The sequence below is a fragment of the Colossoma macropomum genome, unplaced genomic scaffold (genome assembly GCF_904425465.1).
Source record: "Colossoma macropomum unplaced genomic scaffold, Colossoma_macropomum, whole genome shotgun sequence".
NCBI classification, from domain to species: Eukaryota; Metazoa; Chordata; class Actinopteri; order Characiformes; family Serrasalmidae; genus Colossoma; species Colossoma macropomum.
The window spans coordinates 30,969,406-30,988,525 of record NW_023494799.1 but is presented as its reverse complement, the minus strand read 5'-3'; the positions used below and the strand labels follow the sequence as shown (position 1 = coordinate 30,988,525).

At 37.2% G+C, this 19,120-nt stretch overlaps 1 protein-coding gene across 2 annotated transcripts; it reads right to left on the bottom strand.

The window, feature by feature from the left end:
• Positions 1 to 1,051: 1,051 nt before the first annotated feature.
• On the bottom strand, positions 1,052 to 16,338 carry LOC118818713 (complement factor H-related protein 2-like). 2 transcript variants are annotated; one of them, XM_036586069.1, is made up of 9 exons: positions 16,195 to 16,338; positions 14,555 to 14,710; positions 12,867 to 13,043; positions 9,624 to 9,815; positions 9,361 to 9,534; positions 9,106 to 9,273; positions 5,544 to 5,591; positions 4,855 to 5,013; positions 1,052 to 1,709 (listed from the first exon to the last, which is right to left on the bottom strand). In XM_036586069.1, exons 1-9 carry the CDS (start codon positions 16,259 to 16,261, stop codon positions 1,513 to 1,515), a joined length of 1,338 nt encoding a protein of 445 aa, XP_036441962.1. In that variant the 5' UTR covers positions 16,262 to 16,338; the 3' UTR covers positions 1,052 to 1,512. The 2 variants fall into 2 exon arrangements, with proteins under 2 accessions (XP_036441962.1, XP_036441963.1); XM_036586070.1 differs by lacking the exon at positions 9,106 to 9,273.
• Between the last annotated feature and the right edge of the window lie 2,782 nt (positions 16,339 to 19,120).

Sequence of the window (19,120 nt, the reverse complement as noted above, 5' to 3'; positions counted from 1 at the left end):
TTTATTATGCTGACACACTGCTAAGAAAAAAAATAAATAAATTACTGTTTTAAAATGGCATAGAAAAGTGATGCATTTGTTTTTCTCTGTGCATAATTAAATTTGTCCATCATTTCCAAATTCATAAAATATTACATCAGTACAATTATTGCTGAAAGTAAACCTAAAGACAAAACTCAGGTTATACATGAGTCTAATGATTAGAAAGCCAGTCATACATCACTGTATAAAGGTAACCTACAACACATGTTCTGGATCCTGTTTATATACAGTTTCTTCTTTGCGTTTTAGAGTATTAACTTGCATTTGTGGATGCAGTGATGAACTGTTTTCACAGACAGTGGTTTTCAGAAGTGTTTCTGAGTGTTCTGGCCTTGTTCCTTACATACAGAGATTTCTCCAGATTCCTTGAACTTTTTAATGACATTATGTACTGTAGATGATGAAAAGCAAAGGTTCTTTGCTATTTTATGTTGAGAAACATTATTCTCGAATTGTTGCACTATTTGCCTGCTCAGTCTTTCACAGAGTGGTAACCCCTCATCATTACTTCTGAAAGCCTCAGCCTCTCTGAGATACCCAATCATGTTACTGATCTGTTACCAATTAACCACCAGGTGTTTTTTTTAGCACTAAACAACTTACCACTACCAGCCTTTTGTTGCCCCGTCCCAACTTTTTGGAATGTGTTGTTAGCATCAAATTCCAAATGGGCAGATATTTTCAAAAAAACAATAAAATTTCTCAGTTTCAACATCTGATATGTTGTTTTTGTACTATTTTAATGAAATATATGGTCTAAATAATTTGCACATCATTGCATTTTGTTTTTACTAACATTTTGCACAGCGTCAACGTTTTTGGAAATGGGGTTGAAAAAGGATGCAAAATTTGATTACAGGAGATAATCCACACCCCCTCATTATTCTCTCTGATAATACTCACTACGTGAAGAGAGCTATAGGCTAGTCGAATGCGCCATCATGAATGTAGCATCACTAGAGGAGATTTGAGAAATAAAAGTTTAAGCATAAAAATATCAGTCAGTAACTCAAGTCACAAGTCAAATGCTTTATTAATTTTGCTGGAAAACAAATAATGAACAACATAGAGCAAGCTAAGCTTAAGAGTAGTTCAAAGGGCTTCTGCTTTAATGCTACTTAAGAGGTTAAGTTTGTAAATGACATTATTTGATCTCCCAGGAGATGGATCGATTAATTATATCGAACACTGTGTTTTACAATCATCATTATTTTGGTTTGTTTAGCTCATGAAAGTGAGTGAAGCTCTCTGGTTATCATAATTTATTGTGTTTGACTGAACACAATCCATTCTTCTGCTAACTGAATGGAAGTTTATCTGAATGTAGTTTGAATGGCAGCCTCCTCAGTTATTTATCACCACACAAACATCTAAACTTCTAAGACAGCAGGTTAAAATGACTGATTCTTCTTTAAGCAGTGAAGTGCACAACTAACCCCCCACAGCACTTTAAAGGGAACCTGTGACTCACTATTCACAAACAGGCAAGGGAATTTCTCCATTATTGCAGCTCTGACGGAGGGGAACACTGCCTTCCGCTGGTCTATATCCGCTTTTACAAGAAAACCCAATAAAATCTCCATGTGTTGAATAGATTTTTTCTGTGTATTTATGCCTTAGCTGTATATTACGGTCATCTATAGCTTTAAGATCCACAGTGCAGGGTTCTGAAATCAAACAAACATGTTTTAATTAGTACATTCATGGTTGTGTTTGTGTTCAGTGAAATAACTGACAGTACATAGTACAGATTAAGACATGGAAAACATACAGATGGAAAAAAGAGCATCTCCTTATTATAATACAGTTACTCCTCTGTGTATCACTCTGCTCTGTGTGGTTTGTGTAACTCTGGAGTTCCTCTTCCTCATTTTAATTCCTGGATTCCCTGAACTGCACATTTTTGTGTTTTCCCAGCTCTAACATACTCGAGCTAACCTGAAGCTCAGTAATGAGACGATGAGTGGAATCAAGTGTGCTGTTAGCAGAATAAACACTAAAATGTGCAGAGAAGAAGAACATCAGGACCAGCATTGTGAATCACTGATATACTTCAGAAATTGAGAGACTAGTTTTAGTGACTAATTGTTGTTTATGACCTCCCTTAAGGGCTAACGTCCAGCTACAACTGCCCGGATACACAGCGACTTGCATGTTTATTAGATACATTAATGTAGTTCTTCTGTAATTGGTCATTTAATCAGCTGACCATAGAGGTGCACATTATAGGTACACTGTAAAACACAACAGCTGTACTATCTTAATTTTTTTGGTTTACTTTTGTTAAACTTGCTAATGCAAATCAAGTAACAATTTCTTGTGTAATAACTTGGGTACTTAGGTAAATCTAGCTAGTCAATTCATCCGGATAAGTCCTACTGCCTGAAAAGTCTGTTTCCCAAAACGCTTCCCAGCATCCTTAGCGATTTGGTTGGTTTATGTTAATTAACTTATATGTTTCCATATTTTCATTCGTTCTCTTTTGCTTAATGTTAATTTTAAGTCAAAATAAATTCATCATGCTGAAATGTTGTGTTTGAATGTATTTTACATCACATTATTTTTTTCACCAGCAATAAATGATACATATCAGTCCTCAAACAGCTTTCAGACACAGTGGAAAAGATTCATAAAGCCAGTCGAGTCCTCAGAAATCTGTGACTCTTGTCTTATCTGAGCTGTTTGTTTATTTACTGTATAAAACAGTCCATTTAAAATAAAGTTGTTTCAGTTGATGCCAATTCATTACACAGGAATGTGTTTTTTACTTAAGTTTAAGGTTAAGCAGAACTTCAAAAAGTAGAGCGCTGCCAGCTCAGCAGAACCCTTTTAAAATTACTAGGCTGCTTCAGTCAACCTTACTTGCTGCAAGTAAGTGTGGATCCAGGAAAAGTCGAAAGAAACTATGACACAAATCTAAGGTTAATTAAGCTGAACCTGTTACGTAACTTCGCTTAATAAGTCTAATAATAATAAAATTAATGAGTCTTCTGATTTAAGTTTACAGTGTACATGATTACTGACTGTAGCTCATCTGTCACTTTGCACAGTCCTCAACCGCTCTTCACAGCACAGCAGTGACCCTGAGGTGCCATTTTATTCATGAACTCATTTTTGACATTTGCTGAAATAAATTAGCTGAAATCAGCTTCTATCACTGAGCAGTAAACGTTTAGAATAATTTGGTTTGGTTACACCTGAAAATGTGTGTTTAAATGATATTAACCTCTTTAACTCTGTGGAACCACTGATGGTCCAAAAACGCACTTCGCCATATTCTTTACTTCATAACTTCATACTTCATACTTCATACTTCATATGAGAGCTGTAACTGTGGTCTTTCCAGTCCAATAGATGGGAAATGTAATTTAAAACTTTATAATACAAGAAGCTGAACTGACATTTGTTCTTCCTCCTGAAATTTGACCCATTCTCCACAAATCTGTGCTAGAAACTGAATCTGAGATGGTGTCTCTTCAGTGATCTGCTCTGTAAAAATTATTTTTATGAAAAAATACAAAGAGAGATTTTTGGCTTTCAGCAGTAAATTGTAAGCATATGGCATTATGTTTATAATAATAAAACACATTTTCTGTTAATTTGAGGTGAACATTAAAAAAAAAAAAACTTTACATTTCATGCAGCTACTTTATAATTTGCCTTATGATTTGGGCATTTAAATTCAGATGGAAAACCACAATATACTCACAAACATAAGAGGTTAAATAACAGTGTTTTTGTAATGTTTAAAGTTTCTGAAGTCTAATGTTTCAAATGCATTCTTTGATTATTTTTTTTAATTACATGCCCATGTATTTGCTTGCTTGCTTATTTATTTAGTTATTGATTGATTGATTGACTGATTGATTGAACCAGTCACATTTCCTCACTGACATCATTTTTTAAAAGTGAGCTTCAATCAGCCAATTAAAATACAAGAATTACTCTTCCTTTATAAAAAAAAAATCATAAACCTTGTACCCTATCTTCTAATTCATATTTTCTAAAAAGAGCTTTTGTTTAGGGCACTGCTACAAATTTTAGCTTCTGTGTGGTCAGTATTACAGATCACACACTAACAGTCCAGTCAGCCTGTCAGATACAAAGACCTAAGCAGCTCATCACACGCAAGAGAGCAATAACCAGCGCACAAATCAGTGTTTTCAAATATATATGTTTTCTTATTAGTCCACATTCAGTTACTGAAGATAGCGTTTTAAAAAACCTCAGTGACCCTAAGCTCTGTTTACATTGTAACGGAGGCTAAAACCCCAGAGAAAAACACTAAAAGGATAGAGCTAGTCTGTGTGCATTAGCCTACTAGCAACCATGATGACTGTGTAGCTGAGCAGTTTAGACTAACAGTTTTAAAAGACTGTGATGTGCTGTGTTTTACTATTGACTGTGTTTGTAAAAGGTATTAGTATCTCAGTAGGTTTAGCTTCTGCCGTGGATGCAGTATATATTCTCTGGGTTACTCACGCCTGACGGTTACGCTGCCTTTGGAACCTTTTGGAACAGTCAACGCTGAAGTAAAATGTTTTATAGTTTTTGATTTTTTGGTTCATGCATGATTCTTTGCTGCAGTGTCTGCTATTTGTATTTCTCTCTTTCAGTCACATGATATAAATGGGACTTGCAAATGTCTCAACCTAACCAATCAGTATAACTTGATGATATTATCGATAGTTGCTGCAGCCCTAATGTACATCTCTATATATGTATAAATAACATTTTCTGCAGGTGCTAATGCGTAGTTACTTTATATTTGATTAACTTAAAAATAGAAAACAATAAAATACAACTACTCACTCCAGCACTTCCCACTTCCTGTCCATCTGCCTTGTGTGCAGGTCAGATAACCTTCCTTTTTGTAGAATGCAGGACAGTCATAAGCAGCTTTTTCACCGTGCTCATATCGATCCTTAAAATCCTGTACGGCATCTTCAATCTGTGGAGGCCGGCCACAGTCTAGTGTGGTTTTTGCGCACACACACACACACACACACACACACACACACACACACACACACACACACAGACAAGCACATGAAAATGCTATTTAAAAGAGTTGTAACTTAATTTGCTATGGCAAGTTTTTTTGGCCTATGTCAAATTCTTGACAGATTCTTGTTGCCTTAGCTTGTATTTATCCTAGATAAGGAGAACTGATGCTGTTATAAAGCCATAAATACATAAGAACAAGCTTATAAAACACTGATGTTAAAGGTTTTATAAAATATCAAAACTAGTTTTCTAAGAAACATTTTCTTGCAGAATTGTACACTAGGTTTGATACAGCTTCCAAATAACACATCATTTAAACAGTTTAAAACAACAAAATAACATGTGTGTAAAATGTTTAATGTAACACAGGATAGTGGTGTAGGACTTATCTGAGCTGCTGACCCTGTAAAGCAACAAATTTAAAATAACCTTGCTAGAAATATTTTAGTGATATAGGCTAAAATCTAAGCCCAAAACTGTGAGGAGCTTCTTACCTTTTCCAGAGGTCTTGGGAGGTGTTGTACCAGGTTGATCGTGCTTTACTGAAGATGGTACAATGAAAACAACAACGGGTCAGTCTTAAAAAAAATCAAATCGATGTGTGCTTTAAAACACACAATCTAAGACGGTTGTGATTTAGAGTGAGCATGTACCTGAGCTGTAATGACTTGAACACATCTAATGCCTAAAATCCTACCTTTTAAAAAACTGGAAACCTAGAAATCAGGAAATGAATGAGGGTATTTTCTGTTACAAGCAGTGTTTTTTGCTTTTTTTCCTTTATAATTTTATTTACAAGACACAACAATGATCAGTTCTGAATTCCTGCTTTTGTTAATGTGTCCTTCCTAACATTACACTGAAAAAGTAAAAATTCAGTTGTACAGGTTCATTAACGACGTTCATCCAACAACGATTCATCCAACAACGATGAATCGGCCTACAGAGAGGAGGTTAAAATCCTGGAAAACTGGTGCCAGGAGAATAACCTCTCTCTAAACGTCAGTAAGACCAAGGAGCTGATCGTGGACTTCAGGAAGCAGGAGACAGTACACCCATCGATTTCCATCAATGGGACTGCGGTAGAGAGGGTCAGCAGCTTTAAGTTTCTCGGTGTTCACATCAGCGAGGACCTGACATGGGCAGTGCACACCTCACAGGTGGTGAAGAAGGCCCACCAGCGCCTCTACTTCCTCAGAAGGCTGAGGAGGTTTGGCCTGAACCCCAGCATCCTTAAGACCTTCTACACCTGCACTGTGGAAAGCATCCTGACGGGCAGCATCACCACCTGGTACGGGAACTATACTGTTCGTGAGAGGAAATCTCTGCAGAGGGTGGTGCGGACAGCACAGTCCATCACCGGGGTTCAGCTCCCTAACCTATTGGATTTATACACCAGTCGCTGCCTGAGGAAATCCAGAAGGATTATGAAGGACCCCTCCCATCCTAGTCACTGTCTGTTCTCTCAGCTGCCGAGTGGTAGGAGGCTCAGAAGCTTAAAAGCCAGAACCAGTCGGCTCAAAGACAGCTTCTTCCCCCATGCAACCAGGCTATTGAACAGCCAGTAATCACTGCTCTGCCCAGCCCAACCCTTCCCATTACACGTACGTGCACCCACTGTACTCCCGCACTTTACTTGCATAACTGGACTTTGAATACCTATCCAAAGACAATACTCTCCCCCTGCGCTTCCACTTAACTTCCTGTACCTTGCACTTTGCTAAATACTCTGCCACCTACTGTACCATCTTCTACCTCCACACCTAGTGTGATTACTTGCACATCTACATAGCATTGTAATATCCATTACTATATATAGTATATAGTTGATTACACTCACTCTACATTCCCAGTGCAATATTATATGTCTCGGTGCAATATTATTATTTTTAAGTTATTGTGTAAGATTATATGTATATATTTTAGTTAAATTGGTTTTATCTATTCTTCTATCCTATCTATAGTTTTGTTTATCTATGTGTAAATACTGTTCTCTGCATAATTTGTGGAACTCGCACTCAAGTTTTTCACTCACCTGTGTCCCTGTACTCTTGTGATGTGACAATAAATCTGATTTGATTTGATTTGATTTGATTAAAACATTCTCAGTCAGGATACCCCCAAAACAATCCTACAGTGAACTGGACTGAGCGGTGGATCTTTACATGTCCAGCCAATGCTCCTGGTAATAACAGAAGTGAGAGTGAGAATCCACTGACCTGCCAGTTTATTACGTGCACATACCTTGTACCTCTCAGTGACTATTTTATCTACTACACTCACTAAGTGAAATACCAGATTGTTAGGCTTAGTACTGTTTCTACCTGCATTTGTGGACACAGCGACTTGTTTACTGGCAGCAGTTTGTCAAATTATTCCAGCAGCTCCATTTAGTGAATGACATTTAGTCAACACTACAGACATAAAGCTGAAACTAAACACTGAAAACTGCCAATATTGGTGAGATGGATAACGTCTTATCAGAGCAAAGAAGCTGGCGGACGAAAAGCTGACTTCAGCTTCCAAATTTTAGTGTTTGACAGTTTCTCATTGCAGAATAACTATATCAGGAAACCAGCTGTATTGCTTATAAATTTAAATAAGTCTGTCCATTCGTCTCTAAATTATCGATGTTCTAAAACTTTTTTCTTTGCCTTTTGGTTAGCTACTAGCTAGGCAGGATCGTTGTCTGCGTTGCTGTGTGAACAGCAGTCTGCGCGCCAATCTTCAGGTTTAAAGGCTGGTAAGCAGTTATGCCTTAATTGTAGCTGTTATAACCATTTAGTATTAAAACTGTGTTAGAAATGTGTGTTAGAAGACTCAGCAAAGCTTTATTTTACTGCAGAGGAGGATTATTTATTATTGCCTAAAGTCTAATTCTGCTGTGGAGCTGTAAGAGAGCAGTAAAAGAGCCGCATGTGGCTCCGGAGCAGCACGCTGGACTAGAGCTTTCTTCAATGCTCATTTTATATCCAAGCATGATTACATCACCTGTATAAGATGCTGTCTTAACATTTGACAATATTTCTAGTCTTAAGTTGCCCCCATGCCAACTTTTTTTTTACTAGGCTGTTTCAGTTAACCTTACTTGCTGCAAGTAAGTGTGGATCCAGGAAAAGTCGAAAGAAGCTATGACACAAATCTAAGGTTATTTAAAATGAACCTGTTACGTAACTTTGCTCAATTTTTTGAGAGAATAAGTTTGCATGATTTTTTACAGTCATCTGCTTTAAGTTTACAGTGTACATGATTACTGACTGTAGCTCATCTGTCACTTTGCACAGTCCTCAACCGCTCTTCTCCACATAGCAGTGACCCTGTGCCAACTTTTTTGGAACATGCTGCAGGCATCAATTTCAGAAAGAATGTATATAAAATGAAATATGGTAAAACATAATATATCTTGTCTGTACTGTTTTTGTTCAAGTACAGGTCAAAGTAGATTTATACATCACTGCTTGCTGTTTTTATTTGCATTTAACTTGTCCCAAATTTTTTGGAACTGGGTTTGTAAGATCAAGCTTGTAAAAGTCTTCTAAAATATCGAAATTTGTTTATATTAAACTTTTTTTCTTCAGTACATCAGTTTTGGACGGCATCAATATGCGTGTTTGTTTTTTTCAAAACTTGACAGTTTTTCATCTGCAGAAATCTGAGCTTTCCTTTACTATTACTGTAGCTTATTATTATTATTATTATTATTAACATCATTATTATTATTATTGTTAGATGATTAATAACAATAATAGGCTTTGTCTTTTTTTAAGCATGACTGCAGCATGAAAAATCAAAAAGTGCTGCCTTGAAATCAAAGATCTTAATGAAGTCCATCTAAAGCCGTGGACAGTGCATTTTCTGACATTTAAATCATTGATTGCAATCGAGACAGAAGGAATGATTCAGCAATTCATGATACTGTAATTAACCCGAGTGAAAAACAGTGCATGACCACACAGAGTGGCCAAAGATGCTGATATTGCTGTGATCACTTTGCTCATCTTTGGTCTGAATGTTTGGCTGTTAGTCTCTCCAAATGTTTAACACATGGATACTTGCCAGGGCAGGGACGTATATTGTTCCATTCTCCCTGCCAACCACAGGTGATTTCAAACCTGCTAGATCCATGTAGACACTGGTACCGAATACGTGCACCTGGTTTATAAGGACGTTGTGGATTCTCTGGCAGTCTTGCGTTTTCAATTGTTGGCTCAGGACACACAATCTCTCAAAAACAGGCAAGACTTTTTCATACTTCTCTGCTTTGAAATAAGGAAGCTAATTAACCACACACTTCCACAGACAGGGACTTACCAGTACACAGTGGGTTTGGAAGCCAGCCGTTCTCTGTACACGTGGCAGTTCTAGCTCCTGCCCGATACCCACTTTCACACCGGTATGGTTTTTCGACCCCCAATCTTCTGTCCCTACTAAAGTAGTAGTGAACATAGTCCACATGCTGGTCATAGGGAATATCACAAGTAATTTCTGCAAAGATGTTTAGATGTTAATTACTGTATGTTATAATTGAAGCACCAAGAATGTTTTTGCAGTTTTTATATTTGTGTATTCTTTACCCTCACACACAGGCGAGTGTTCCCATTCACCACTTTCTTTGCATATAATGTTTCGTTTGATCTCTCTTGTTCCGTACAACCAGAGTCTTTCTGAGCAGGTGATCTCTACACTCTCTCCAACCCTGAATACATTCTTCCCTTTTGGGCTTGTGCTTGTTCCAGGTGTGGGTGGCCCAAGCAGACAATTAATTTCTGTGGTAGACAAAATGCAGCAGACTGAAAACTGAATTCATTATTTTCTAGCAAGAAATACAGATATTTATGAAATGCTTTTTGAACTTTTAAAAAAAAGAATATTTGAGAATATTTCAACTTTTCAAATAAATAATAACTATCCAAAGTTTTTGTGTTGAGTTTTCCTCCCAATTTTTCTTCTTTTAGTAATTTCAACTCATGATGCTCATTACCAAATCTGCCTACAAAATTAAACATTTTAAGGATATTTTTACCAAAAATGACTGAATAACAGGGTTGAAACCTCACTAAAAGGTTTGAACACAGATCATATTCCCTATTAAATTGATATTTATGCAGTAATATATCATATAACATATACAACTTAGAGTAGCAGGAAACGCTGATAAATTGTTTTAATCAACGTTTTCACTAAAATCTTAGTTTCAAGCCTTTTTCATTTAATTGTCACTGAAAATCTAAACTAATCTAAAATCTTAAAATCTAATCTAAACAGCACTTAAATTGAACCTGTCTGGCAGTGTGAAACACTTAGGTCTGTCTGTCACAATTGAACAAGTCAGGTGTGTAGTCATTATTTGTCACCCATCAGCTCATGTAAATGTTATTATAATTATATACTTTCATAGTTTCTGGTTCTCAGATTTTATTTTTTTCAGAGTGTGCATATCTGTCATGCATTATAATTTCTGGCTAATCTGACTTTAGCTACATGTGTGTTTTTTTTGTCCCTCAGCTCTAATCAGTTGTTGGCACTACAAGGTATGCAGGGGAATCAGGTGCAGGGTACAGTGAATGAGGCATTCTGGCAAGATTGCAGTCCAAGACCAGTCAAGCAGGTGTCACAGCTGTTGTCTCATGGATGGCAGTGTTGATAGCCAGGCGAAACTCAGGGAGCCATTTTTCCCAATTTGGCTGTCTGCTTCCCAAAAATGAGATGATTATTGTCTTATGGGTCTTGTTCACCCTTTCAGTCAGGTTTGTCTGTGGATGGTAGGCTGTGGATAACTTCTGAACCACACTCCAGGATTTGCACAAGGTGAAAGCTGGCAGTCTTAAAGAGCTCTCCATCAAGCTCTCCATCACTGAACAATGTCCACTCTCTTACCCTTCCCCTCTTTACTGAGACCAGTACCCGACCGCCATTGAGACCAGCGGTTATCAACATACAAAATCAACGCCCAGAAAATGATCTTTCCTTCATAGAAGAGTAAATAACAGTAGTAGAGGCACAGTGAACTATATTTGACAAGGAGCATAATATGTCTTTTAAATAGGGGTGGTCTTTGCACTAGGCAAAGGTAGGCATGTGTCTGGGGCCCTCATGACCCTTAAAAAATACATACAAATTAAATAAACTGTACAGATTGATGTTGAATAAGCTATTCCTTTCTTCCAAGTCATTTTGGGCCATTTCTTTTAGTCCAATCATCATGAAATTTACACACAATGTAAAGAGCATCAGGTACTTTCATGTATACATATATATTTCATATATATATATATATATATATATTTAGATGTTATTTATTATTGTTAAGATTTTCTTCAGTAATTGCAATGCAGCCAAACCCAGTCAAGATTATAATAATATGCCTACATCATGACTCAAGACAGGCTGGTATAAAGATGGCAATGAAGTGATAATACAACCACATTTCCAAAAAAGTTGGGATGCTGTGCAGAATGTAAATAAAAATAGAATGCAATATATGCAAATCATGTAAACCCTATATTTAAATGAAAATACTACAAATACAACGTTTGGGGACTGAGAAGACCAATTGCTGTGCTTTTGAAAGTGAAATGTTTTCCCATTTTTGCTTGATATAGGATTTCAGCTGCTCAACAGTTCAGGGTCTCCTTTGTGAGGGTGGCGGCATTCCTGGATCCAGTTTATGGAAGTTTATTTCTTCTTTGCATTTTAGAGTTTTAACTTGCATTTGTGGATGCAGTGATGAACTGTTTTTACAGACAGTGGTTTTCAGAAGTGTTTCTGAGCCCATGCAGTGATTTCCACTACAGAACCATGTCTGTTTTTAATGCAGTGTCGTCTCAGCCTCTCTGAGATGCTCATTTTGTACCCAATCATGTTACTGACCTGTTACCAATTAACCACCAGGTGTTTTTTACACAACTGTACCAGCCTTTCCTTGCCCCTGTCCCAACCTTTTTGGCCTGTGTTGTTGACATCACATTCAAAATGGGCAAATATTTTCCAAAAAACAATAAAATTTCTAATAAAGTTTCAACATTTGATATGTTGTCTTTCAATGAAATATAGAATTGAAATGATTTGCACATCATTGCGTTTTAATTTTATTTACATTTTGCACAGCGGTTTTTTGGAAATGGGGTTGTAATTTTGAAGACGTGATTCTTTGGTATGATTTTCTGGGTGCTGAGAATGACAATCTAATAAAGTACAGCAGAGAAACCCCAAAATAAGGAGGAAAGCAGAGTCAGAACAGAGCACTTCATAGGCCCAGCAGACCATATATAATCCTAGCATTAATGTTAGTATAGATCGATCCTGTGTTGGGTAATTAATCCACAACAGATTACTGTTTTTTTCCAAACTAATTAAAAAAAAATACTAAAAGTTACTATTTAACTTTCTTATAACCTTTTCAGACTTTTTGAAATGTTACTTATTACTTGCTGGAAAAAGTAACCTCTCTACTCATTACTTCTTCCTTACTCTGTAGCAAATTATCTCATTATAATCAGCTGAATTATCTGCCACTATAGTCATATTATTTCACTTAGGAAGTGAAAAATGTCTAGAATGAAATAATCTGAGAATTCTTATAGCAATGTTAAAATGAGAAATATTGGAGATATTGACTAAATTAGAATGATTTAATTTTGTTGCATTGTAGACTTAACTAAAAATGTGCATGTAGGGGGCCACAGTTTTACTAAATCTGCCCCTGCCTTTAAGCAGAAACTACTCTGTGTGTTAATCTCTAGAAACAAGACTACTAAAAGTGCACAAACAGAGTGGAGCAAGAACAAAATCTAAAGAGACAGTGCTTCTGTACTTACGCAAGCATTTCCCTTTTCCTATCCATCTGCCTCGTGAGCAGATCATGTAGGGATCACCATCCTTAACGTAGTTTGAAGGACAGACATAAGTAGCCGTTTCCCCCTCCTTATATTGCTCCTTAAAAACCTGTAATGCATGTTCGATTGATGGGGGTGGGCCACAGTCCAGTGTTTTTGCTGTTAACAGATAAACACACACATTTTATATAAAAGACAGAGAGTACTAGCGCATGGCATGTTTGTGGCCTCCAGCCTGCCGAGTGAACATGTATGTGTTGTCACAGAAAAGATCTTAGTAAGTTGACACTGGCAATTAAAATGTTTTGAAAAGGAGAATAAGGTTATTCACGAGTAACTCCAGATGACAAAAAGGAGAACACGGACAAAGGAAACATGGATGGATGGATGGATGGATGGATGGATGGATGCAAACTCTGACTGCTAGAAGGGACATATAGGCAAGCTGTAGTGTAGCCTAAACCCATTCTCAAGGAAAAAAAAATCTCAGTGAAAAAATGCAATAATGACTGCAGTAAAAGTACTGTTAATATTAAATGAGTACAAGTGCAAAAGTAGCAGCACAAAAAAACTTCTTACTGAGTAACTGCAGTGGACATCTAGTACATCCAGCATCTCTTAGCATAGGAATTAAAACTTGTTAGGATCTTCTTCTTTTTTTTCTCTTTTTGGATCATTTTTGTGTAAATCAAATTGCTAATGCTCCAAAGTGAGAGGTGTGAGCAAGAGCAGATCAGTCCAGGAGCTGAACCAACAACAACAACAATAAAATGAATTAGGAACTAATTCTTACAAGCAGACTTTAAAGTAAAAGTACCATCAGGAACGTACATATCCAAGTCAAAGATTTACAATTTACCTGATTAAATGTTGTTGAATAAAATCAACTCATTACTACCCACCTCTGAATATACTACTATATATGTATTTTGTGAGTAGGTACTTCAGGTTACATTTTGAGCTAGTTTCAGTCTTAACAGTCATCAGTATTCAGCATTTGTATATAATGAGGAGGGGGCAGGGGCTCAGACATAGGCACCACATTGATGTATGTTAGTTACATGTAATGTCGCATTTTTAAGAGTAAAGACATAAACAACTTCTGCAGCAAATTATTTTTAAAAATTAATATAAAATAAATCTTATTAAAAAAGTAATCATGACATTTACAAAAAATGTAGACACCCTTCAAGTTGTAGTTGAGCTTTTAGGCCTTATTAGAATTGGTTGGGCCGGTCAAGAATTGTCCTTTGGAATTGTCAGCTGATGTCCAGAGCGTAATAAATTCTCTGACGCTTCAAACCTTGAACTAACACTCAACAACTATGAGTTCCTCAGAGCAGCTGGCTGAGGATCTGAAAATTAAGCTAACGTCTGATGCCTACAAAGCAGAGGAAAGCCATGGAATGTCTGGAATGTCATTAAAAATGGTAGTTAAGGGAAATTGTGGAAAGCATCCGGAAGACCAAGAAAACTGTCTGACAGAACTTGTGTATTGGCCAGTTTCCATTAAACCTGTTCTTGGACGCTGTCCTGGTTTTTGAGTTCCCTGTTCCTTTCGTGACTTGATGAAAAATAGAAGCTGGTAAAAAAGATACTGATATTGCTGTGCTAATGTTGCTCATCTATGGTCTGAATATTTTGTTTAGTCTCTTCAAATGAATACTTGCCAGTGCAGTCGCGCATATTGTCCCAATCTCCCTGCTCATTACAGGTGATGGTGAACCTGTCGGGTTCATATCCATGTAGGCACTGGTACTCGATATTTGTGCCTGGTTTCTTCAGTGTCTTTGCGTTTTCGATTGTTGGCACGGTACACGTCACCTCTGAAAGACAGACAACAATTATAGTTCTCCACTTCAAAATATGGACATAATTAAGCACATGGCTTCTAAGATGGTGACTTATCAGTACACAGTGGTTTTGGAGACCAGCCGTTCTCTGTACATGTGGCAGTTCTAGCTGTTGCCTGATAACCATGTTCACACTGGTATGGTTTACCGACTCACAATTTTCTGTCCCCACCAAAGTAGTAAAAAGGAGACTGAACATGCTCCTCAAAAGGAATATCATAAGTAATTTCTGCAAAGATATTTGTTTTTATTATTGTGATATTGCTGAAGTATCTGAAGGGCTATTATCTTCATATTCTGCCTGTATACTCCAGCTCTTTCTAAGGCATTTAAGGTTTTTGTGCCCGACCGTCATGTCTGTTTCCTTCTTCACATGTGAATGAGGCCCATTATTCACTAGAGCTGCTTTTAGCGACGAATTCATTTACATCTTTTTTACAATAAACATCAATTGTTGAAGAACATTTATGACAATGATAACAGGTTTCTTTACATTTACCTTTTATAGAATTCACCCAGGCAAAGCTCACTGAAAGAGAAGCCAGAAACTCTAAAACTCTAATGGTACCTAATAAAATATGTGTTAATGGCTGCAAAGTAAGAAGTGTTTGGTTGTTGTTTGGAAATATGTATACTAACACAGGATAAAGGGGAATACAAAACAGGAGAATGTTACTGTTCATGCTACACCTAAACCACGAATGATTCTAATCTAGCAGGATCTCAGAATGAGTGTGGACAACCATGAGAAACGTTGGGCTGAATGTTTGTGGGAGATCATAGACATACTAGGATGGGAACAATCTGGGACTGGGTACTGTCTGCAGCTTCATGATACGATATGCATCATGAAACAAGCGTCAAGATTACGAAATAATATGTTAACAAAACACACCATGTACAACAGACATATTTGGTCAGTATTCACTAGTGTAGTCAAGACCATTAGAGGCAAGTCTGAGTCCAGGATGAAAACTGGATGTATCAAGTCCAAGTCAAGACCGAGGCTTTGTAGCAGTCAAGTCCAAGTCAGGACCGAAACCGGAGTAAGATTTTTGAACCTGCACTACACAGCATTCTGCATGGAGATACTCCATTGAAATAAAAAATGTTCAGAAAATGTTCTTAATCCCTGTCCAGGAAACTGACCCTGAATGCCCCATGTAAACACACGATCATAGCATTTAACTGTTGATGATTTACCAAAACAAACAGAATCTGAAGAATTCAGTCTTTAAAAACCGAGGAGTACCAGGCGTGTTATGAACATCCTGCATATAATAATATTATCAAATAAAATGATTGAAATATGAAGGTTATCAAATAAGAACCAAATGTAAATATTTAATAAATGTAAATAATGTTTTATTATGTAAACATTTACAATGATATCCTTTCTCTCTGCACTGCTTATTTGATTAAAAACAGTCTACAGATTATTACAGAAAAAGCCTTACCGGTTTGTGTTGAGGTATAAACACAGAAAAAGAAGGAAAGGCATTGTACGACTAGACTCCACTTCATTTTGTCAAAGTCAGTCAGTAAGACTGAGGAAACTCTGCTTTCAGCAAGGTTAATATTTCTCAATGATGTCCCACCCATTCCTGTAAATCCAACCTGCTGAAAAGTAAACTGCAAAAAAAAAAATCTAACAAAAACCCTTTGCTGTCTGTAAAAGTAATCTCTAAAAGGCTTTTCCAGAATTTACAGAATTACAAAATATTTTGATGCAAACAGACAAGTAGTGAGGCTAGAACACAATATTAGTTCCCTTTGTAGAAGAGGTTCTCATCCAAGAATTTGCAGGAGATAAGAGGAAAAAAGTAGCTGATTAAAACAAATTGAAGTAAACGTTCTCAAATCCACAGTGTTGCCTCAGTTGTTGTAAAGTGCTGCTAGATTGTTTCCATGAGACAGTTGTTCTTATTTGCAGTCTACAACTGTATCACATATATATACACCAATCAGGCATAACATTATGACCACCTCCTTGTTTCTGCGCTCATTGTCCATTTTATCAGCTCCACTTACTATATAGGTGCACTTTGTAGTTCTACTGTTACAGACTGTAGTCCATCTGTTTCTCTGCATACTTTGTTAGCCCCTTTTACCCTGTTCTTCAGTGGTCAGGACCCCCATGGACGCTCACAGAGCAGGTACTATTTGGGTGGTGGATCATTCTCAACACTGCAGTAACACTGATGTGGTGGTGGTGTGTTAGTGTGTGTTGCGCTGGTATGAGTGGATCAGACACAGCAGTGTTGCTGGAGTTTTTAAACACTGTGTCCACTTACTGCCCACTCTATTAGACACTCCTACCTTGTCAGTCCACCTTGTAAATGTAAATTCAGAGACGATAGCTCATCTGCTGCTGCACAGTTTGTGCTGGTCATCCTCTAGTCCTTCATCAGTGGTCACAGGACGCTGCCCACAGGACGCTGTTGGCTCAATATTTTTGGTTGGTGGACTATTCTCAGTCCAGCAGTGACACTGAGGTGTTAATCAGCATGATACATTTAGGCTGCCCATTCCTGTATATATCCAAAATGGTTACGATCTGGTTGGTTGGGAGTCAACATGCACAGTCAAAACCATTTTATACAGTTTTCACACAGTTTCACTCAACATTCACTCGTGTTTTCTTATTCTTGGGTGAGAACAGAATCTACACACACTCACGAGCACAAAGGTGTGAACAGTTCTGCAGTTTAAGAACACGTCATGAATCTGACGTAGATTTTTTGGGGGGCTTTATTGATGAATGAGGACCAATGACCCTTGACCATCCCCAGTCACCCTCTAACCAGGGCTGCACAAACAGTAGCTCAATATTTGGTCTAAGAGCAAGTCTGAGTGACCCTGCAGATGACATCTGTCTGTCCAGACTTATGCAATTATGTAATTTCCCTTGTACAGTTCAAAAGTGTGGAATCAGTGTTTTCAATGAAATGAAACTAATATAGTTAAATACGTGAGTTCTACGTTACATTTATCAAATAATTTGCAGGACACAGAGAATCTGGCAAAAATGAAAATGTTTAGTTAGATGTAAGTAGAGTGATGTAAAGAGCTGTATGTGGTTCTAAAATGAAAGAGAAAACTGTATAACATCAAGAATGTACTTATAATAATATGAACATCTACATTACCTGGCATTTTAAAAGTAATGATCAAATCCCAAAGCTTACATGACAATAAATGATTGCAAATAGACTTTTACATTATATTGTTTGTCATTTAATATTTTCCTATTGTTCCCAAAATACTTTAAATATTGAGGAAAATTCTAAAATACCTTTTAGGCTGTTGATGATATTAAAATATACTCTGTGGAAGTCATTACTGTATGATGTGCAAAAGGGCAATACTGTCCCAAATGTCCAAAAGGAAGTGCTGTACTGCCAGTTACAGGCCAGGTGTATGATTTTTCCATATTTGCTCACCTGGTCATGTTCTTTCCCCCATTTGGGGAGACTGCACTTGGACTCTCCCTGACTCCACCCACTTACACCTGCATGATATTCGAGGGCTCATTATGTGTTTTACCTGTGTGTTGCGACGTGTCTGTGTGCTGTACTTGAGTTCTGAGTGTGTTGTGTTTATATTGTTTTCCTGCTTGTCTTACTGGATTTGGACTGTGGACCTGTCTCTCTTGTTGCCTGCTTGTCTTTTGACCCCTGCCTGTTTTGACAGTACTGGACTGCCCCAAATAAGGCCACTCTGTTGTTGCAACTGGCTTACAAGCCTCTGACATTGTACACCTTAATATGCTGTTATTATCCCTTTATTACGATTCTTTTTCTCAAGATCTCAAGTTAATTAAGTCAATCCATATACTTTGATTCTGTGTTTGGTGTAGGAGGCTCTAACCTGTTCCTCCCAGAAATAATCTGTACACAACTGTGTATATAAACACAAACAACTGTTTTTTTCTTTTCTTTGCTCTGTCTTGCTCTCTCTATGGACCAGATTCATAAAGCACACAGATTTACAGTGGCATTAAGAGCAAACAGAGAACCGACAGCATGTTTTCGCATTTGTGTGATATGTAGCACTGCTGTGATTTTCCCTGACTACAGTGCAAGAACAGAGCGATGATGTTTCCTTACACAGACAGGTCATCAATGAATTCTGCAACTGTACCCACTTTGCTGGTTATCCAGCTCTAACAATGTCATATCTTCCTGATATGGTCTGATCGTTGTAACCTTCTTAAACCTCCAGCAGTTTCTTTTTCAAAATATTCCATGCTGTTGTTTTTGGAGCATTCAGTTGGTCTGCAGTGGTTCTGACTGGCATTTGATTTAATCTCATGTTTAAAACTACTTGCTTTTCCATGGTCAATTCTCTAGATTTGGTCTCGTTTTGTAGTTTTTACGTCAA